The sequence below is a fragment of the Pleurodeles waltl genome, chromosome 4_1 (genome assembly GCF_031143425.1).
Source record: "Pleurodeles waltl isolate 20211129_DDA chromosome 4_1, aPleWal1.hap1.20221129, whole genome shotgun sequence".
Taxonomy (NCBI): Eukaryota; Metazoa; Chordata; class Amphibia; order Caudata; family Salamandridae; genus Pleurodeles; species Pleurodeles waltl.
In genome coordinates this window covers 92,057,992-92,081,066 of record NC_090442.1, presented here as the reverse complement: position 1 = coordinate 92,081,066, position 23,075 = coordinate 92,057,992, and the positions used below count along the sequence as shown (strand labels likewise).

The 23,075-nt window shown below is 43.8% G+C and overlaps 1 protein-coding gene across 1 annotated transcript; it reads left to right on the top strand.

Annotated features, from left to right (window-relative positions):
* The first annotated feature begins 13,167 nt into the window (after positions 1 to 13,167).
* Positions 13,168 to 16,791, top strand: LOC138287414 (uncharacterized). Its single transcript, XM_069227828.1, has 2 exons — positions 13,168 to 13,708; positions 15,603 to 16,791. The coding sequence occupies exons 1-2, from the start codon at positions 13,575 to 13,577 to the stop codon at positions 16,210 to 16,212; spliced, it is 744 nt and encodes a 247-aa protein (XP_069083929.1). The 5' UTR covers positions 13,168 to 13,574; the 3' UTR covers positions 16,213 to 16,791.
* Positions 16,792 to 23,075: the final 6,284 nt, after the last annotated feature.

Here is a 23,075-nt window from a genome sequence, read left to right as displayed (position 1 = left end):
CCATAATAAAACAAACCAAAAAGACAAAAAGGAAAAAAGGAACTGAAAGGCCTAGTGGGAAGGGTGAGAGAGAGCTTGGGTTGTGACTTGTCCCAATCCTTGCAGGATTTCATTTGGTATGTCACCTCTACTCCAAGGTTTTTTTTACATATGCAGCATCTTTCTAAGTAATTTTTACCACATCGGTAAGTACCACACAGCCTATTTTAAAGGAACCTTTAGTTCGTGTTACTTGACCACACAGGTACATTTTTTTTTATTACATAGTACACACACATTCACATGACTGTGTATCTACATATATATATATATATAAAGGTACACATATACATAATTTAAAAATACATCATTAAAAAAATAAAGGTTTTAAGGGTTATAAACTGAATAGTGATAAAAGGATAGTAAGGATTTATAAGGTTTAAGAGATGAATGGGAGTAAAGATTAGTAAGGAATTTTTAGATTTAAGGGATTGGTAGCAGTAAAAGGTGGTAAAGGGTTTCTAGGGAGTGGTGGTGCCTCCGTGAGAGCATAGGAGCAGAGCTCCTCTGCTGGAGAGCCGGAAACATGAAAAATAAAATAGTAATAAAACAGATTTATTATCATTATATTTTTCGAGCTGGCAGCAGCCACGTCTGAGGGTGGGCAAAAGCAGGGAGGAACAGTGTGCACCTCAGATTAAAGTGCGCATTGCACTTTGGCTGGCAGTCTGGCGACGGGCAGCCTGACATGAGCACTTTAAACCTTTCAACCCTATCATAACAGGCATTGTTAGACAACTCCTGATTCCCTCCTCTAACATCTGCTGTGGGATTCTACACGGGGCTCCATATTCACTATTTTATTTAAGAAATTATTGGATCCCTAGCTAGGTATTTTTAGGTATGTCACCTCTACACCAAGTTTTTTTCACAATGCAGCACCTTTCAAAGCAATCTTAACCACACAGGAAAGTACCAAACAGCCTATTTTAAAGGTACCTTTATTGGTTGTTACTTGACTACACAGGTACTTTTTTTTAAATATAGTATACACACACACAAATAATGGTGTATCTACATTAGGGGTCTTCAAACTGGGGGTGGGCCCCCAAGAAGGAGCCTTAACTGATCCCCGGGGGCACCAGGCTCTGGCTAAAAAAAGGATCCAGCTGTTTACAGTGCTTGGTTTTCAGCAGAAAAAAATGAGTGGCAGTCAACCACTCTGTAATGGGCCATCACTAACGTCTTTTGTCATTCATATCTGGTTGGGAGTATGTGTCAAAAGGGGAAGGTGCTCCAAATAGTCTTCAAACATTCCAGCCCCCATTTCTGAGAATCACACTATATGTACTTTTACACACTAGAAAGGCCTAGTTAATCAGAATAGTATGTTTGGCAATCATGCATGTAATTGCTTTTTTAAAATAGGTAACAGAACTTAAATGCAATGTTTAAATAAGTCTAGTCATATTTAAACCTTGACAATTTAATAAAAAACTTGTTAACAATTCTTGCGGTTCCCAATGGTTTGTTTTTTTACACTGGAGGGTGGGTGTGGCATTAAAACGTTTGGAAGACCACTTATCTACATGTATATAAAGTTATAAATGTATATAATTTTAAAAAATACATAATTAAATAAATAAAGGTTTGAAGGGTTATCAACTGAATAGGGGTCAAAGGATAGTGAGAATTTATAAGAATTTATAAGGTTTAAGGGATGAATGGGAGTAAATGTTGGTAAGGTATATTTTGGTTGAAGGGACTGGTAGGAGTAAAGGGTTTTTAGGCAGCGGCGGTGCCTCCATGAGAGTGGAGGAGCGTCACCCCTCTGCTGGAGAGCAGGAAACATGAAAAATAAAATGGTAATGAAACAGATTTATTGCAATTTTATTTTTCGTCCTGGCAGCAGCCAAGTCTGAAGGCTGGGCAAAAGCAAGGAGGAAAATTGTACACTTCAGTTTAAAGTGAGCATATCACTTTGGCCAGCTGTCTTGCGACGGCCAGCCTGACATGCGCACTTTAAACACTCTAACACAAGCCTTTCTTACCTGGGTGGCGAGCAAGCACAAACCCCCAGCTAATCCTGGTGCTCATACTGCCTGAGCAGCATGAGGGAAGCATCTGGATTTGTAGAGGGGAGTTGTTGGCTGGAGCTCTGGGAGCCGCCTGTGCTGCTGAGATGAAGAGGAGCACCAAGCACAAGACAGTAGGTATGTCAATCTTATTATTTTTTAAAACTTTGTTTAACTCAGTGACAGGCACTGTGAGAAACTTGCAGTGCCTTCAGTCTCAACTCCAGAGCTTTCAATCATGGCCTGTTACAAACGGACCACAATTGAGAGCTCTGGCTTTGAGCCTAAGGGCCTTGCTAGTTTTTGATAGTGCCTGTCAGTGAGTTACATATTCTTTTGTTGTCCTGTTTTGTTTGCCGCTGGCTGCCACTGATTTTTGGGTTCAGAGTTTGGCTGGGTTAAGGGGTACTAAGGGATTTTTAGGTTTAAGGACAGGTTAGGAGTAAAGGTCGGTAAGGAGTTGTAAAGATTCAGGAATGTGTAGGGGTAAAGGGAGTAGTAAAATGTTTTAGGTTTAAGGGATGGGGAAAGGGAAAGGGAGTAGTAAGGTGTTTTACGTTTAATGCATCTGTATGGTATAAGGTGATTGGAGTAGGAACAGGTTTTGTGTAGATATATATGGTTTTTAGGTTTAAGGGATGGGGAGGGGAGAAGAGGCGTAAGAAATGGTAGGATAGATTTTTTTAAGATTAGGGTATGATTCGTACCTCAATCATAAAAAAAATTCCAATTGGATTGGGCTTCAGTGCTGCGTGATCATGAATACAGTGGGTTTATCCCACATGAATCAGCAAGTCCTTTCCCCAGGTCCTCTCAGCCTCAAGCAAAAGTACAAGTATGCTCCTCTTCTAATTTAGAGTCAGAAGACACACAAAAAGACTCTCCACCGCTCAAGAAGAAGTGCAAATCTCATCTTGTCCCCTCCGAGGTACCAGCCGGGGTGACTGAAATCTCCTCTTCACTCCCGAAGACATCATCCATCCCCGCTCCATGGCGAGGGTTCCAAGTGCTGAGGTGGTCCATTATGTGCAGGATAGGCTGCACAAAAGTTTTGAAAAAGAAATGCACAAAACTATTTGGTCTGAATGTCCCTGGCCTTCCTTGGTTGGCAAAGTGGCTCATACCCCAGAACTAGCCCCAGTATGGCGACGTTCCTGAAAAAAATTGCCAAGGACCCCAAGAAGGAGCTGGACCACGCTTGGCGTAGATGTCAGGATGAACTGTTAGACTTGTCAGGACCCTTAACAAAAATCCTGGATTTGGCAATCCAATCCAAAGAAGCAAATACTCCCTTGGACCCGGAGGTTGTGCTGGAATGGGCGCAGCACGCTATTTGTATTTTGGGCAACACGAACTACGCCATGTCAACTGAGTCCAGGCACTCTTTTCTCATACGCTTGGACCCTAAACTTGCAAAGTGGCAACTAATGAGGCTGGGTCGCTAGCCAATGGCATGCTTTCTGGCGACAAGTTTGTCAAAGATCTGGGCAAATATGAAGCAACATTCACAACGCTGGACAAGGGTCAAACCTCTGTAAAAAAGGTCTTCAACAATGCTGTTTTTGCCCGGGCCAAGCACTTCAGGGGCCGAGCGCCAGGCCATGGATTCCAGGCTTCAAGAATTGCCACTGAAAGGGGTAGAGGGGGTTCATACGGCTCTTCGACATTCTACCCCAACCGTTACAGAGGTTGTGGTCGTTCCTCCAGAGGGTATCATGGAGGTGGTTCCACTCAAGACACTAATTCCACAGGTAAGGATCATTCCTTTCTCGGAAGTCATTTTGGGGGGCAGAATTTAACATTTCCTCTTTGCATGGCAAAATATCACACAAGTCCCGTGGGTGTTACAGACTGTCTGAGAGTTTCAAATAGAGTTCTACGCTTCTCTGATTCAGAGGGTCTCTCCCCCTCCTCTTCATTTTTTCCTCGAATATCACTCATCCATAGAGGAAGAGATTTTAGCACTCCTGAAGAAAGGAGCTGTGATAGAGACTATGCCTCATCCTCATGGGTTCGTGAGCACAATTTTCTTAGTGCAAAAGAAAGGAGGCGGGTGTCGTCTAGTGTTGAACCTCAGGCAATTCAATTCTTGGATTGTACACAGGCATTTTAAAATGGAGGGTTTACACCTACTCAGAGATTTGTTAAGAAACGGCGATTGGCTGGTCCGTTTGGACCCCAAATACACTTACCTTTCAGTGCCAGTTTTTGCACCCCACAGATGATTTCTTCAATTCCAATGGGGGCCCGTTGGTTCGAGTTCACCACTCTGCCCTTCGGTCTGTCCTTGGTGCCTTGGTGCTTCACCAAGCTTCTTCGTCCGGTGGTTCGGTTTCTGAGGGAATTTACCTCGACGATATCCTAATTATGGCTCAGGACAGGTATGCGATCCTTTGTCATCTCAATTGGGCGGTCCAACTATTGCAGGATCTCGGGTTTATCATCAACGCCGAGAAATCCAGCATGGTGTCATCACAAAATATCAAGTTCTTGGGTTTTCAGATAGTCTCAGTCAAAGCCCTGCAACTTGTTCCTCTGAACAAAAGGGCACCAATCAAGAAAGAGTTGAGAGCCATTGCCTCTCCGACTATATCATTGAGGACTTTGGCACGACTAGTGGGCCTACTTGCATCTACAATTCAGAAATTTTTAGGGGGCGTCTGCTTTACAGGGCTCTTCGGAGATTGAAGATTTTACATCTTCAGAAAGGACTGCAGTATTCGGAGTCAGTTCCGATTTCGGAGGAAGCCAGGATCGAGATATCTTGGTAGCTCTCCCACATGGATGCATGGAATGCCAGGGAGATTTTTACCTCAGTCCCGGATATAGTAATAGAGTCGAATGCCAGCCGATGGGGCTGGGGAGCACGTTGCGGCTCAGTGGAGACAGTGGGTCGTTGGTCCCTGGGGGAGTTGAATTACCACATCAATTGCCTAGAGCTCTTGGCAGGGGCGTTTGCGATCAGATCACTTTCTCCATGCGAAGCCCACTGTTGCATTCTCCTCCGAATGGACAATGTGTCCACGGTCAGATGTATAAATCGCCTAGGAGGGACCAGTTCTCGTCTATTGACGGATATTGCAAAGGATTTTTGGCATTATTGTCTGCAACACCAAATCTCGGTGATAGCGGAAAACATTCCGAGGCATTCCTATACGACAGCAGATTGGAATTCTCACTTCCTGCGGGATGGCAGCGATTGGAAGCTCAAGCCGCAGATTTTTCAAGCACTTCAACTGCGGTGGGAATGGTGTCAAATAGACTTGTTTGCTTCCCGGATGAACAATCAGATTCCGACTTACTTCAGTTGGAGACTGGACCCTCAGTCAGCAGGGACAAACGCATTTCTTCAGCTTTGGCTAGGGGAACTTCTGTACGATTTCTCCCCCTCAGCCATGCTTCCACAAGTTCTGGCCCAAGTACTAACAGGCAGAAGTGATCTTTGTGACTCCGTATTGGAGAGCACAGCCTTGGTTCCCAGAAGCGATGGCTCTCTGGTGTGAATTCCCAGTGATGCTGCCAGAGTGCGAGGATCTTCTCACGGATACGTCAGACAAGCCGCATCCTCTGATTCTACAAGGCCAATTGTCCCTGATGGCTTGGAGACTTTCAGGAAACAATGGCAAGTGCCTGGAGTTTCGGAATCAGCATTGTCTTTCTTATCCCAATCTTGGGCCCCCTCCACTCATAAAAGATATGAGCAAGCCTGGAGGAAGTGGTTATGTTTGCGCGGTGAAAGGCGTTTGGATCCCGTGGGATCAGAAATTCATGTCATAGCCAATTTTTGGTCTGATTTAGCTTCACAGGGTTTGGCTTACAGGACGTTTAATAACTGTTGTTCAGCTCTTTCGGCTGGTCATCCCATTATTCAGGGTAGACCTGTGGGGGAACATCCATTAATCTGTAAACTTCTTAGGGGCATTTGTATGGTTAAACCCCCTCTGCCAAAGTATTCCTCATTTATTAAAAAATGGCCTTTTTTTTTTATTTTATTTTTTTATGGAAAGGAATCATACAACAAATACACCAATATACTCTAACATCAGTTTACATTGAATATAAAATAAAAAAAAACACAGATTTTGGCCGACACAAAATTAATCATAATGGGGGGGGGGGGGGAAATAATCTGATTGGTTTGAACGTTAATCGTTATGGGCGAGAATCCAGTCCTGAAATTACCCCATATTGCCTTCCCTTTCCTCCTGGCGTGCTTCCCCTTGCGTTCGTACAATGCCTTCTCCAGATAATATACAGCCAGCAATCTAGCCAGCCATTGCTGCCAGGATGGAGGTTGTGCATTCAGCCACGCAGAAGATATACATATTCGATACACTGCCATAGCTACAAAAACAAATGCACTATATGAGCTGCCCACTTCTCCCGCTGCCCCTAGAATCATAATCTCCGGGGTAAGAACCAAATCACATCCCAAAACCTCTCTCAAGACTTTTTGAATACCCTACCTCAAACCCCTTAATTCCCCACATGTAGCCATCATGTGTACAATGTCTGTTCCGTACAACCCACATCTTGGGCAATTTGTTCCTGATAAACTACCCCATTTGGCAAGATGAGCTGGAGTATGATACAGATCAAACATAGTCTTATAGTGTTGCGCTTGCAGGGAAGAAGAGAGTAGAATAGTGTGTCCCAACTCTAATGACCTCAAAAAGTTATTACTCCCATCTACCAACTTTTCCCTCCACCTTTCCTTGTTCTTCTCTAGGTCGTCAGGCTGTTCTGCCAACAATAATGGATAGATTGACCTGATGGATATATTGGGATTGGCCAAAATCTCGTTCAACAGTTGATCGCTCCTAAAACCATACACATCCCCTGTTTTCCTCGCAAGAAAATGTCGTCTTTGTAGGTATTTAAAAAAATCTCTACGCTCTAACCCGTACTGCTCCTGTAGATCACAAAACGCCTTGAGCCCAGATTTGTCAAAAAAGTTCCCTAGCCTCACTATGCCTAAAGAAATCCAGCTTGCCATATATCTATCCTTAAATATTTCAGGGAGTGATGGATTCTTCTCAATCATGGTATACCAGTTATATCGGCCAAATCCTTTCTTTTTATACCATGACTGCCAACACTTATAGGCTGCTTCCAATACCTTATATCGAGTTTTCTTGTAATATCTGGGCTCATGAAATGTTACCAAGCACCCATTGGCTGCTGCTCCTATCTGGAGCTCGTAACTATTAGGGCAGTCCGCTTCAGCTTTTCCTTCTTCCTTAGGACCCCATAGTGGACGCATATACTGGAAGGCTGCTGCCATTTGGTATAATTTTATATTTGGTAATGACCAGCCCCCTCTTTCTCGGGGGAGAGACATGAATTTGCTTGCTCTTCTACACTTACCATATGCCCAAATAAATCTCATGACCACCCTATCTATCTCTTTAAATCTAGAATTAGTAAAGTTCAGTGGTATAGCACGGAACAGATATAGCAGCTTAGGGAGGAAGATCATTTTTACCATATTACACCCCCCCCCATGATAGTCAGATGTAGATTATTCCATCTGCACATATCTTTCCTGGCTTTGGCAAGTATGGGATCCAAATTCAAGTTGACAATTTCTCCTATATTTGGTGTAATATTTATCCCCAAATATACTGCCTGATCCACCCTTTGAATGTCTTGGGTGATTGTATATACGTTCGTCAATAGCTGCGTTTTAGCTCTGTTTAGGAGATATCCAGAAAATCTTCCAAATTTCATTGACACCTCTTCAACCTCTCTCAATGCCGAGTCAGGGGCAGGGGTTAATATAGCTATGTCGTCTGCATATGCCAACACTTTTGTATCCCATCCCTGCCTATGAATTGGTGGAATCCTGCTATTTTCTTCTAGCTGTCTCAGCAGGGGGTCTATATATAAAGCAAATAGAAGGGGAGAGCATGGACATCCCTGTCTAGTACCTCTCCTAACCTGTATACTCTCAGATTGTCCCCCCATTAGTTGTATTTTCACTGTCGGGAGTTTATATAGAGCCCTGACTGCTAGAATAAATTTCTTCCCTAACCCGTAATACTCCATTACAAACCACAAATACTTCCAGTTTACCCGGTCAAACGCTTTTTCTGGATCTAATAATGCGACTGCCATAGGTTCCTCTGCTACTGCAGTAGCATCAAAGAGTGCGATGACTCTCCGAATATGATCAGTAGTATCCCTTCCTGGTACGAACCCATGCTGTCTGGGGGAGACTAGTTTCCTAATAACCATAGATAATCATGCGGCCAGTATCTTTGAATATATTTTGACATCACCATTAATTAATGTAATCAGCCGGTATGATGCCAGATTTAATGAGGGTTTCCCTTTCTTCAGAAGCATTACTATATTGGCCATATCCCATGATGGAGGGGTTAACCCTCCGTTCTGGACCTGAATGAATAGTTCTATCATTACCGGGAGCAGTACTGCTTTAAAAGTTTTATAAAACTCTAAGGGAATCAAGTCTGGGCCTGCAGCTTTTCCTGTGGCGAGATCACTCAATGCGTTATCAATTTCTGAAATATCTATCTGCTCTCCCATATGTAGAATATCGCTTTCAGATAACTTATTGACCTTGATGGGGCTTAAAAATTCCAACATATCTTCCTCAGGGCATAAGGACGTCTCCTCATATAGTTCCGTATAGTATCTGTGGAACACCTTCCTGATTCCATCCGCTGCTGATACTGTCTGTCCTTGCCAATCTTCAATCTCTCTGATGATCCCGGATGCCGCTTTCTGACTAGCCCGTACTGCTAGCAAGCGTCCGGATTTTTCTCCAACCTCATACCCTTGTTCCCGTTGCGCTAAATATTTTTCCGCTATTCTTTAAACCATAATCTCGTTGATTGCTGCCTTAGCTATAACAACTTCCTCCTGAGCCTTTTTTATGTCACCTCCAGTTTCTATTGCAATGACCAATTGTCTTTCTAATGCCCTTAACTTCGTTTGGAGATCCCTTATTATGCTTTGGGCGTTTTTCTGCTTTTTAATACTAAAACTCAATGTTTCACCTCGTACTCCTGCCTTTAGGGTGTCCCAAACTATCTCCACTGGGGCTGACCCTTGATTGAACCCCAGAAATTCAGTTAGCCAGTTACTCATATGCCTGCAATATTCCGGGTCCTTAAGGAGTCCCCTTTCAAATGTCCATCCCCTAGCCCTTGGTTCTATCCCGTCCAATTCCACATCCAATACTAGGGGATTATGATCTGATACAACCCGTGGATATAACTCTATCCTTCCCTGATTTAACAATACGGGAGAGGTCAAGAAATAATCGAGTTGTGCTAATTTCATATGAGGAGCCGAATAATAAGTATACTCGGGGTCTGGCTTACATAATCTCGCCCAAGCATCCGCTAATCCTAGTTCTTTCTGGATTGAGACCATTGCCTTATATACCCGAGGTTTACGCCCCTGGTACTTCTTTGCTATGGGCGCCAGTACATCCTGTAGTCCCTCCCAGGAGCAGTTAAAATTAAAATCACCACATAAAATATAGGGAGGGGCCCATCCTGCTAGCTCGATAGCGAGGGTATCTAAAACGCCTGGGTCGTCCGTTACTGCCCCATATAGAGAGCCTAGTGTAAAACTGCCATGCCCATAGCTACACTCTACAACTACCCATCTCCCTCCCCTGTCCGCCTTCTGAAGTTTAATCTCTGCGTCCGATCTAATATCGCCACCCCTTTAGTTCTGACCTCTTGTGCTGATCTGACTACCACTCTCATACCAAGTGAGCCAAGACATCCAATATTATTATATTCCACATGTGTCTCCTGTAAACAGTAGATATCTGCCCTGAAGGTTTTTAATTCCTCAGCCACTCTCCTTCTTTTACGAGGGTCGTTAAGTCCGCATATGTTTACTGAAGCAATTCGGAGCCTAACCATCCACTATTTTTTATTTCATTTTTTTTTTTTTTTTTTTTTACCCTCTCTCCCCATTTCTCCTTCCACGCCCCACCAATCTTTGGGATCTAGCGTCTCTCTCTCTCGAGTTTTCTTCTCCCTTTGTTCCACTCCTTCTATTTTTTTCCATTCTGATACTTCCCTTGGTCCATTCCCTTCCTTTTTACTCCCATGTTTTCCCATCCCTTCCCCCCTTCCCCTCCCCTCCTCCTCCCCGTTCCTTCCCCCATTCCCTTCCCCCTCCCCCACCCCAGACCAGTCCCCTCCATCCCCCTTCCAAGCTCCCATCCCGCCCCCCCCCCCCGGGGCTGGCCCCCCATTCTGTTGAGCAATCAGACCAATAATGGCCTGGATGTTGGTGTTGTGTATAAGTGGGCCCACCAGTCTCCCAAACCCCTTTATCTTCCATATATCTCTATACTCTATTACTGAATCCCCATCAGATATTCCTTTGCTTTAATTTCTGACGTAAACATTTTTACTTTCCCATTCATAACTGTTTTGAGTCGCGCAGGGGCCAACAAGTATGCGTCCCCTCCTTTGTCTGAAAATGGTTTAATAAGTTGTCTAAGCCGCCATCTCCGCTCAACAGTAGCATGGCAGAAATCAGGGCGAGTGAAGAAGGTGACCCCATCCACCGTGCGTGGAGTATTGGGGCGAGAGTGGATTCTTCACCTAATGTGTCTTTATTTTCAGAGGAGGGGGTTGCAGAGACACTGTCTTGTGCCCCGCCTGAAAAGAAAGTCATGATAGTAGATTGGCTTTTACCTTTGCCCTTGATTTCCAGTGAAGAGGTATTACTGTCACTTATCTTAGCGTCTTTCCCCAATACTGGCATATTTTTCCCAGCTGATTTGCCTGCTATTGATGTCGGACGTTTATTTACTCGTGCTGATTCTACTTTATCTCTCCCAGTACGCGTTATCTTAGTTCCTTCATTCTTATCTCCAGGGTTCCGGATAGCCTTAGGTGCCATATTTAATTTAAACACGAGAGATAGTGACCCAAAACGTCAGATTGAACCGCGGATTATCGTTAATGCATCAACTATTTTTTGTTTCGTAACATTTCTCAGAAACCATAGCGAGGTGTTTAAATGCCGTGATAAATCTAGTTGTACGCCCGACAGCATTGGAGTCCACAAGCCTTTTAATTCTCTTCCCCCCCTTCTTTGGCGCCCTGCTCTTCCCTGGCCCGGAGCGAAAATAACATGTAAAAATGTTCGCAGGTCGCACAGCTATATTAGCCTGTAAGGGTTACTTAGCAACTGATTTAACAGTCCGTTTAATCCGTATTAAAAAGAGGGGGAGAAGAAAGGTTAATTACCAGTCTACGACTTCATACCAGTATTGAGAATGCTCTCCACCTTATTACTGCAGGCTTGACATAAATGTATCACTTAGGAGAGGCAAGAACAAGAAGCTAATCCTTCTCTTCTCTGGGTGAAAAGAGCGATTTTCACACAACTTTGTCGAGTCCTTCCGCCTTTGTAGTTTCATCGGGCTCTAGGCGAGCGCTGAGTCTCTTGGGGAGATACAGCCCGAATCTGCCATTTTTTCTGCCATTTCGCGATCCACGTGGCGCTCAGCGTCCTCCTCCCGAGCGCCACTGCTACCGCCTCGCTTTCTCCTCTTATCCGCGATATCCTGGACGGCCCTGGGCGGCCGAGGAGAGCTACGACCCCCGAGCTCTCTGTGGGTGGCGTACACTCGCGGGGCCGCGGCTTCGGTTGCGACCGTTCGGCAGCAGGTTCAGCGGCTGACTGCTTGGGTCCTGGTGGGTGGGGCCGATGAACCGCTTCCTCTACGACGGCACCATGTTGCTCAAAAATGTCCTTTTAATGAGGATCTTTCCCGTAAACAATTATCAGCTAAACTTACTATGTTGCTGTGCTTACTTTCTTGTAGATGAGTTTCTGATGTCAGGACCTTGGATTTAGCAGGTAGAGTATTTACTCCCTCTGGAGTATCCTTTTCCATTACAAGACGTACAAAAACTTCATCAAGGGGTATTTCATATCCGTCTTTTCCCCATGACAAAAAGTTATGTGTTGTGCAATGTATAAAGGTTTATGAACACTGTACTCGCAAATTCAGACAGGATGTTTCTGGTCAATTACTCATTTCTTTACAGAAGTCTTTTCAACCAATCACTGCAGCAACCTTGGCTAGTTGGGTCAAATGGTTATTGGCCGAAGCAGGTATATAAGTAACCATCCATGGAGCTCATTCTGTCAGAGGAGTGTGGCTTCTAAAGCTTTTTCAACTGGGGTGAGATTGGAGAATATTATGGCTGCAGCCGATTGGTCAAGTGATTCTACTTTTAAAGTATTTTATCACAAACCAATAGTGGATGTAGTGTCTGAAGTGGTGAATAAACTTTAAACTAGTATAATCCGAAGCCTCCGGTCCTGCCATAGAATTAAAAAAATTCTAGCTAACGTGTCAAGAATTTTAGATTGTATTAAGGACACGGAGGCGAGGATTATCCCTCCCTTAATATTTATGCTATGCATGCAATGTATATTGTAACTGTTGTTTATCAAAAAATTGTTGATAGTTGATAAAAGTATCCATCCCTATACAAGTGTGGATATTCGTTTTGGCTTGTCTTCTTCTTCAGGGGCGAATTCTTCTGCTTCTTGAATTCTCCGGTTGAGGTGTTTGACTAAAAATTGAAGATTCCTGGTCTTCGGTGGAGATCGTCAGAAGTGGTCTTCGAGCTGATGGCAGTACTCCCAGGATCGGACAGCTCGGTTCAGTTGTCTGCAAGTTCTAAATTGACTTTCTGTTCTTCTTGTCTATGGCACAGAAAGAGGACGGACTTTAATGTTGGAAATATATATATATATATATATATATATATATATATATATATATATATATATATATAGTTTAAAGCGGTTACTGTTTTCATTGGCTGCTGTGTTGTCAGTAAAAAAAAAAGAGCACGTATAATCCTCGCCTGGTGTCCTTAATACAATCTAAAATTCCTGACACTTTTAGGTACAATTTTTTTTAATTCTCTCCCTCTAATAACTCCCTCTAACTAATGACTCCTTGACGACTCGTCTGGGCAGGCCCTCTCTAACCTAATCCTATTGACAGCAGCACGAACCAATGGCTATTGGGGACTCTCGTAAGCATCAAAACCACGCGCCCACTCACAGAGCCGCTGACAGGCGAGAGACACGTATTGGACGGCGTGACGTTTGCGTCGCGTGCAGCCTGGGTTTTGCTGTTTCGAGTCCTGAAACTGTCATTCGTAAACGGTGTTCACGCAGCGCTTGGTGCCCCTGATGAGGCGTCACACAGACCCTGCGGGGGTTGTTACCGAGACTCGTGATCGCCGCGTTACAGAACCCTGTCAGCAACGCGCCCCTTTTCTGCTTATTTACATGTTAAACTTGTGAAAATTCTCACCGTTAGAACTACAACATGGTCTAAGTGCGGCGTAGCGGGCGTCCCTTTAGCGACGGCCTGACTACGTTGTTCTGGCCCTCGGGGATCAGCGGGTGGCAGGAGTATTGTTTCCGCGTTTGCTGTAAGCATATGCTTCACCAGCCGCCGGAAGTTTAAAACTCCGCGGCCTGCCGACCATGGCTGGGCTTCCGAGTTCGCTGGGCCTGCTGGCTGACTACGCCTCTTCCAGCGACGAAGGAGCGTCCGACGGAGGTGAGACCCGCGCAGGCGATGACCCCATAAGCGGTGCCTTGAAATCCCATTCGCCTGGGTAAGTCCTTCTCCGCCGCTCCGAGGGCGCTGTGCTTGGCCACGAGTTCCTGTCACTAAGAGGACATATAATATTCTCCCCACTCATTGAAATGCGCTCAGACCAGAGTGTCAAAGAGAGGAAACCATTATGATACGACTGCAAATTGACATCCATAATGCATATACTTTGGGATGAAATCGCCTACATAAAACTACAGTGGAACAGCCCATCAATATAACAGCCAATGATGTGCATGCAATAGCAGGCTGCATTGAGTACTTATTGGAACATCCGATGTTCTTTTATTGCCTGTGGACTAGTTGATGCAAAGCCAGTATCTTCCTAAGTAGCACTAATAGTATCCACCTACAGGTCTGCAGACCTGCAATCTCATGCTAGTCAATAGTTCAAGCAATTCAATACGTTCTAGCTAAGCGTTGAAAAGTTTGACATTTTGACGCGAGTTTCCGTTGATTTTTTGGGGTAGTCATTTGGACATTGTCAAGGGCATTGGGATAGAAGCAACACTGGAGCATCAATAGGTTTGTATGAAATGTGTGGTTAGGAAGGTAAGCCAAAAATGTGTAAGTGGTTCAGGTCAAGGAAAAAAGAGACCACTTCCTCCATGTAAAAGTCTGGAGGCAATATAAACCTCCATAGGATTTATGATAGAACGAGATGGCTTTCTCCTCTTTCCCCGTGTGTCCTGCTGCACTGTTCCCGAGGAAAATGTAGGCTGCCTTGCATTGTTAGAACCTCCCTTCCAACAGCCTGAGAACCCCCTGCAGCCTCTAATTCTCTGAGGTACTTTGCTGAGTCGGACAAAGAGCTGGGGGGGGGGGGGAGGGGTGCTTCAATGCTCATCTCACTGGAAGTCCGAGCACTCTGCTAGATGAAGCAACTTTATAGACACCCTGTGTTGTGGTGTGTGATTGCCAAAACTTAAAAGTGTCCACTGAAACTCTGAAGAGTCGTAAGAGACTATTGAACAGTAACATATTTACACACTGTTCCCTGAGCAGAGACTACACTTGCCTACCCCTGGTTAAATTCAACTATTATTATAAGTCTGCTTTCATACAGCCTTGGCAACCGCATCCTGCTGAGCAGAGCACGAGTGTAGCCTAGTTAGAGACTAACACAAACAAATAGTGCCGTTCGACCTCTCAATGAGGTCACTGAACTTGTTTACTTAACCTTTAATCAGAAAGAACACTGGTCATTATATCTATTGCGTGTTATGTGCATCCTGAACAAGTCGTTGTGCCTAACACCACCCTCAAAGAGAAGCATCATCTGTTCAAAATCTCTGTTGAGCTCGCAGTAGTACCTAGTCCCTGTGTTTCCAAGGGCAGTTGCAGCATTTGTTACAAAGAATGTCAAGCTGCTTGTGAGTCACACCCCCCGCCCCCCAGAGAACAGGCCTAACAACAATATTTAGTTTCTACTATTTTGAGCAAAAATATGAAATTGAAAGTGAAGAAACTATTTTTTTCTCTTGTTTTGGAAAATTCTGAAAATGGTGATGGGTCATTCCATTCACCGAACAAAATACTTCTTTTGCAATATATTTTGACATTTTGCTTGTGACTAGATAGTGTGATTAAGATTAAGGAAAACTTGGACTTTTTCATTTATAAAGAAATATTTATTTATATTTGAATGAGAACGTGCAGAAAAGTAAGCATGAAAAAAGACAGTTATTGGTTGCGAAACCCTTTGCTTTTATGTAATTCAATATTTTGTTTGGCCCCTTTTAATGATTGTCAGCATCTACCAGTAATTGTCCCATGAAATATTTATGGAGTGCTGTATGCAAAATGAGTTTCGTAATAGAAATTTCACCCATGCGTGGTGTTGTAGTTTCTTACCAAATAATCTTACTTCTTTTTTTTTTTTTTCCATTTTACAGAACAACAGTGAATTATTTTGAAGGCAGAGACAGCAGCAGCAGCGATGAAGAGTCTGGTAGCAATACTGTTGACATGACCTGCTCAGTAGACACTGCACCTGCCGTACCAGTGTGCTCTGTGGAATACCACTTGGAAACCCGTCTTCCAGCCCCCAAGCTAGGGCCAGTGGCTGATTCTCATCAGACGCATGGACAGTCGGGTGTCTTTGCCAACCCATTTCGGGAAGAACAGAAAGCACAACTCACTCTTTTAGAGAAACATGTGCAGTTGACACTGCAGGAGAAACCAATGGAAATTGGTGGACGCAAAATCTGCCTGGCATACCGGAAAGATGGGCGATGCCGCTTTGGTAGGAGCTGCAAGTTTGCTCATGATAGTGATCTACTAGTAACGTCTAATGCTGAGATCCCACGTATACATTCCGAGGACGCTTCAGTGGTTACCTGTACCCAGGAGTGGGCTGGCGAGGAAGGAGGAGTTGTCTTTGACAATGTGCAGCCACAGCAGGGGAAAAGAAAGTCTGGACTAAGTCAGACATTAATACCCCCAAAGCGCACTTTGAAGCATTACAAAGCTCAATTGGGCAAGGAACGGCCCTGGGTTTTATAGGGTTTAATACAACCACTAATAGTGATGCGAATTAACTGATGGACCTAAGACACTGGTTTTGGTTCCATTTGAACCACAAGAAGACCAGCTTTGTTCAGTTTTATAAATGTTTTTACTCTTGATTACCACAGCAGGAAGAGCAGTCTCATGATCCATTCTCAAGGCATGGCCCTTAGGTCTGGTGTTTTTGCCAATGAGACCGAGCAAAATTGTCTGGTTCTGTTTGTTTGATTACTATTATTATGAAATAAACCATGTGTAATTCAATGCAGTTTATCGGAACACTGGATTTTATCCCGCGTCTGTGCCTCTCCTGATGGACTGTAGGAGGGCTGTGTGGCCCTAAATGTTGTTCACTGCTTAATAAAGGCAGAAATGCATGTTAAAAAATAAATTGCTTGCCATCGGAAGGAGTTTGGCCACTGCATGCTTATTGCACAGTACTAGTTAGCATGTAACACAGAACTAGTCATTATTTGGAAAGGGGCTACTTTTAAAAATAAACCTTCCTTTCTAATTGATTCTTGATATTTAGCTCTTTATTCATGAGGTGTTCTGATAATAAAAGTTGCTGCCATACCCATCATGTTTAAGTACCTTGTGTGCATGTTGCATTAAGCTACAACCAAATTTGCCTTTGGGTGAGTGAGTAATACTTGATGATATATCCGCCCCTAGGCATCCTGACGTTAGGATAAAAATACCTGGTGATAGACAGTGAATGGAACCACTTAACTATATAGGTGGGAAGGCAAAACCTTTTGAAAAGCTACATAGTTGGACACTGTATCCAAGTGGAACTGCTTGGGTGTGCATGCTGACATCGGCCAGGCTCCAGTGTGTGCACATTTGAACTTTATTGATGTTGCTGACCAGGCTGATAACCGTTCCTCTTTTTTTATTGGTGGACCAATGTGACTTGAGGCCTGGTGAACTATACAAAGTACTGTACACAGAATGCACTGAGGCTTCCACAACTAGAGAAGTTTTCTGTGGCCACATAGATACAGTCAAGTTAGTCCACAGAATAACCTTACAACAGTATTTTGAATCTGCTGAACTTTTTCCAAAGCAAAGCATAAGAAGGAAGGCCCAGGTGTAGCGTGTAGTCATATTCTACAAATGAGGGAGGTAAAGACATTCATCAACAATGCACATTGATCTGAGTAGATAAAAATATATTCGTCAGAATGAGTACCAGGTATTTTATTGTTTTGAGCGGAGTTCGAGGAATATCCATAGAAATGACCAAATGTAAAGGTATCACGGAGCATTTTCATCAGCCATAATAAGTATTTCAGTTCAGTGTAAGAAAAGTTTCACTTGTCTGTTGGTCAGCAGTTGTTAAACAATCACTGAAAGGTAAACTGGTATTGCCAGTGTTCTGTTAGGGATGCATGACAATCTAAGTGTCCTCTGGGATTCAGGCTAAGGTTCCTCGATCATTAAGTTGGTGTGGTTAACTGTGTCAGATGCAGCAGGAAGGTCCAGAAAGACCAGCCTGTCTCTGTCAATAGATTCTTGAATTATTTGTCGGTAAGTAGTGATGTCTAAGAGTATAGTCTCTGTGATTCTGATCAATGTAAATCGGCAACAAAACAGGCCAGAAGTTTCTATATTGTTCCATTGGGACAGAACATCCTCTGCAAGTTTTACCATCAACAGGAGCAGTCAGTGAAATGGACCTGAAGCTCATGGGATCGACAAGATTATTATATTTTTATTTTTAAAGTGGAGTAACCAGCTCTTACTTTATGGCATGAGGAATGATTCCGACAATAGTTAAGGATTTTTTGCTCTGGTAAAAACTATAGCAGGTGAAAGGAGTTATATAATGTAGATGTAACAGGTCTGCAGGAAAGCCTGTTTTTAGGAGAAGTTGCTAAGTTGCAGTGATAATAGGGCACAGTGATATGATGATGCAAGCTGGGATCAGAATGATTGAGAGGAGGCTTGAATGCAATCATATGTTTTACGTTTTTCGGTAAGATTTGTAACATTATTATTGTGGACCGGTTGTGAGGGTTCAGTATTTAGAATTTGGATCACACTTGTTATAAATCCAAAGACAATGGAAGAAAGCATGCTTGAAGAATGGGAGGCACGCCTTATCTGGAAGAATTTTTTTCACCGTAAGTAACAGTTTTTGTATTTTGTGTTGGAATTTGTATGCTTTATAAGCAGTTTCAGCCGAAGATTGGTGGCAATGCTGCTGAAGCTGCAGAGTGAGACATTTTCTTTTTACTGCTTGGAAAAAACTTTTTCCAAAACTTCTGAGTCTACTTGATAATTCGAGGTTCCATTATCATAACTAACCTTAGTGGGGCAGATATTGTAGTCACCAACACACAAATGCTACCATTCTCTGGCGCAAGCCTTAGTCATAACAGCATGAGAGCGTCAAGTTGAGTGGATGTGCTCATGGTCACTGGTCTCTTTGATGGTGTCTTGTTCACCCAGATGAGCACCACTGCGAGAAGGAGGCTGGGAGAAGGAACCATTGGGGAATTGTCCATCTTTGAATAGGTGACTGGTGTTTCTGGGATTAATGTTTTGACTTTTACCTGGACTGGCCATGCTAGTTGGGTCAGGTGGACTGTTGCACAGGGGCTGATTCTTTGGCCTTGGAGCTGCCCTGAAGACAAGAATCTATAGAGGGGCCAGGGAACCTTCTCCAGTCTTTGACTTTGCAGTCAAATATCCAGGTAAGAATCTGAGAAGAATATTGAAAATGTCACAGAGGCACAACATGCTGCAGGATTTGGATTGCAGGGCTTTGGCAACTCTTCGTCTGAAGAGTCGGACAGATTTGATGTGTCTGCCATGGAGTTCACAGATGCAGAGGGAGGGCTAGCCAATATAGAATTTTCTGGGGAACTACGTCCTGAGGTGATGCATCACTGGAACAGACTTTAAGAATACTGAGCTTTGTCAGGAAGGCCAGTGCTAACCCTTGCACCTCCAAGATGTGGACCAGCACTGATGGTGGCAGTGACACCTACTCTGGTGTGGTTCCTCTCGTGTTAGATGACCTTCAACAGGGCTGGAGGGATTGGATATCCCGAATGGCTAGACCTTTAGGTGTTAGCTTTTTCACTTGTGCCTGTTTGTTAGTGAATACTTTTAAAATGTTTGATGATTGGGGAGGCATACCTCCTGTGATTCTTTTTGTGTTGAAGCTCGCTAGTTACTGATTCAAAGGTGCTCCTCCTAGCAGCCACATGAGCATCTCCGGCGCTGGAATAAACTGCAGGGGCTGCAGAGATGTCAGGAGATGACCCACCTGTTCAGAGTGAGATTTCATAGAATCAAAACTGGAAGCCCATACGATGCAAAAGTCAAAAATTTTCATAGTGAGTGTAGAAAAGTGCCTCCTCTGACATGGTGACCCCCCCCCCGCACACACACACACCATTTGCCTGGTTTCTGGTGCAGTTTCGACTGGAAGTGCACTGGGTCCCTGCTAAACAGTGCTAGATCTCTTTCCCTAAAACTGCACAGTCGTTTTTCCCAATTGGCAATCCTTTAGCTACCACTATAAGTCACTAGTAAATGGTACCCATGGTACCTATGGCATAGAGATATTAAAGGAAGGCCCCTGAGGGCTGCAGCATGAATTGTGCCACCCTCAGGGGCCTCCCTAAGTGCACACTGGTACTTTTGCAGACTGCCTATCTTGGCGCAGAACTAAGATGAAAACACAGCATGGCACAGAGCCTGTGTGCCATGTCCCCTTTCCACTGCATGCACTATACGTAAGTCACCCCTCAAGCAGGCCTTCCAGCCCTAAAGGCAGGGTGCATTATATCACATGAGGGAATAAGTGCATGAACAGATATGCCCCTGCTATGTCTGTTGATTCTCAGTCATAGTAAGAGAACAGTGAAGCCATTTTAAGTGCATGGGCTGGAGACTGGTCATTACGAGTTCCCCAGATACATGATGGCTTTACTGACAATAGCAATGTTTGGTATCAAACATTTCGTATTAATAATCCCTCACTGAATCCAGTGATGGACTTATTAATACATGCACTCAGAGGGCACCTTAGAGGTGCCCCCTGAAAAATCTACCAACTCCTAGCGTGGCCACTGGCTGGTCATAACCAGTACAGACACCGGAGACAGAGTTCTGGCCCCCTGAGGTAAGAACCAATGCTCTTGAGGGCTCAGAACAAAAGCCTGCTCTGGTCAAAGGTGTGACCTCCTTTTGCAGGCAGAATGGACATTCCAGGGCGGGGAGTTTCAAAGGCCTTGCTGGCTTTGGAATGCGACCCAGGCCTCTCCAAATGGTGGAGGAGGCCGACCACTGGTTCATGAACCCACTTTTGTCAGCAGGACTGGTGGGTAAATTAGGAGGAGGGCCCACTTCTTGCCAGTCCCATCCCTTGGGTGGACGAGCTGAAGTGGACACTACTTTTTAGGTCGAGCTAAGCATACGGGCTCTTGTATATTTTTAGTATACTTACTGTGGGCTTAGGGCCATTTTATTTGCTTATTTCAGTGTCATTTAAAAATCCTTCCTTGCTAGTGGTCAGTCATGCCTCTATGTTCCTCCTTTTTCTCTTTGGGAGCAGGGACCAACTACTGTATAATTACGCTTTGTACTGTTGATCTCTTCTTTAGGGGACTATTTTTTTCTTTGTTTTCTGCTTTTGTTTGTGAAGCTTCAGTTTTAATTTGCAGAGCATTCTTGCTCTCAGCATAGCTTCACTTGGCTGTAAACAAGGCTGTAAATCGGGCTGTTATCTTGGTCACATTCGCTATTTATCGATCAGAGTGTGCCTGCGTGCGGTCCCCAGTGGAGGCCCGCTTGTTTTCATTGGCGTTTGTAAGGTAAATATATTTTTGCATGTCAAATACACCTGTATACTCTCACTTTTACCCACCTGTTTGATTCACTGCGTTTTTTTGTATCAGAATTTACTTTAAATTATAATTATCAACAAATGTCTCTTTAGCGCTCAAGCGATACAGCATTAGTTTTGACTGGCAGCCGCAGTTGATTTTGATGTTTATTTTCCCTGCTGTCTGTTTTTCAGTTAACCTGGTAAAGCAGTCTGAAGTCTATTCTCCGGTGTGTAGCTGCGGGGGACATAAAAAGAACATATTGAATGGAAACATAATGGAGCAGGCTGGCCGATAACACCTGCGGTTTGCAAGATGATCAGCTTGAAGTTAAGGGTGAAAGGGCGAGACTTCCGGGCCTGGCTATCAGGTGTTTACATGGTTGCACAGCCAGGCACAGCAGGCACAAGCAGCGGTCAACATTGTTGTGAGCCATTTGTACAGGAAATGCTCCGTGCAGTTAGGTTTGACAACTTTCCCAGGGAAAAATACCAGCCGTCTGTACACAAATTTTTTCAAAAGCCTGGGGATGTATTAATTTTTAACATGGCTTTTCTGCCTCCGTTTACATTGATTAACAGTCAAGGATCATTAGGACAGCTGTGAGAGTCATTTTAAAATTATTTCTTCGTAAATTTACTATTTAAAGGTAGGTATTGATAAGGTGAAAAAAATGACTAAGTGATTTTCTAACTTTTAAATTTTATATGACATTCTATTTATTTGACGTCTTACTTGTGTGAGCGCGCATTAGCGCATGCACTCTTGCTTGTGACACATTGATAGTGAGCAGACTGTTGAGATTACAGTGTAAAATAGCAGTGTGAGATGATCGTGTTTTACATGAATTAATTATGCATCACAGTCTTATTTTAGAATGATTAAGTTGCACTAGAGCCCTTCTTATGTTGCTGTTGTTGCTCTATATTAGTTCAGGGAAGCTTACTCGCATTAACTCTTTATTAAATTACAGATGATTTAGTCTATCATATTTTTTCAAGGGTTTACTTTACTGCATTTCAGATTACAGCAAGTAATTGCCCATATTATATTCCTTGGTATTACAATGCAGGAGCAATTTACTCCATGTAGGTCACCACACAATCACAAAGAAGGTTACTGTGATTACTTTATCCCTACATTTCTTTACAGATTGAGATTACTTTGATTACTCTAGCATGCCACATGCGCCAAGAGATTATTATGATTACTTTGTAACCTCCGAGATTACAAAAGGATTGTCCAGTTTACATTGTTCTGCCTTACACTGCAAAAGGTGATTGCTCTGATCAGCTCTCCTCAGTTTATTAAAAAAGTTACAATCTGGACTGTTTTGGGGGCCAGAAGACAGATAGAAGCAAATGGGCTGCAGCTGTGCTGTTTGCTTCTGATGAAGGTAAATGGAAGTGCTTTAGTTATATGCAGGGCCACTGGAGTTATGTGGCAGAGAGGACCATATTATGCAGCAGGGTTAACCAATTTATGTGGCAAGAAAAGTCCAGTTAAGCATTTACAACACCAATAGCTCTAACTCAAGCAAATGCGAAACCTATTGCATTGAAAATGCTTGTTAAATTCCTCCATCTTGCATGGAAGGAATTAGGCTGATAGGGTTAGGGCTATGCCACTTCCCAAAGGAAGTCGTCATAGGAAGGGTGTAGCCACGCTAAAGGTGAGTAGCCCATTGGCTACCACTAGGAGCGCCCTGTAACGCTCCTAAATTCAGTATTTAGGTGGCACCCCTGAACCCAGGAACAGACTCCTGTTGATCCAAGAAGAGCCGGACAACACAGAAGTCACCCAGCAGAGAAGATTGAAGACAACAACTGACTTGGCCCCAGTTCTACCGGCCGGTCTGCAGCCTTCACAGAACCTGCACCCAGAAGATGACTGTACTGCGGCCCAGGCTACCTGCCTGCCTTTGATAAAGACCAAGAACTCTTGTGGCCTGCGTATCTGTCCAAAATAAACCATCTATAAAGAAGAAGAAGTCTGCCTGAGGAACTGAGAAACCGC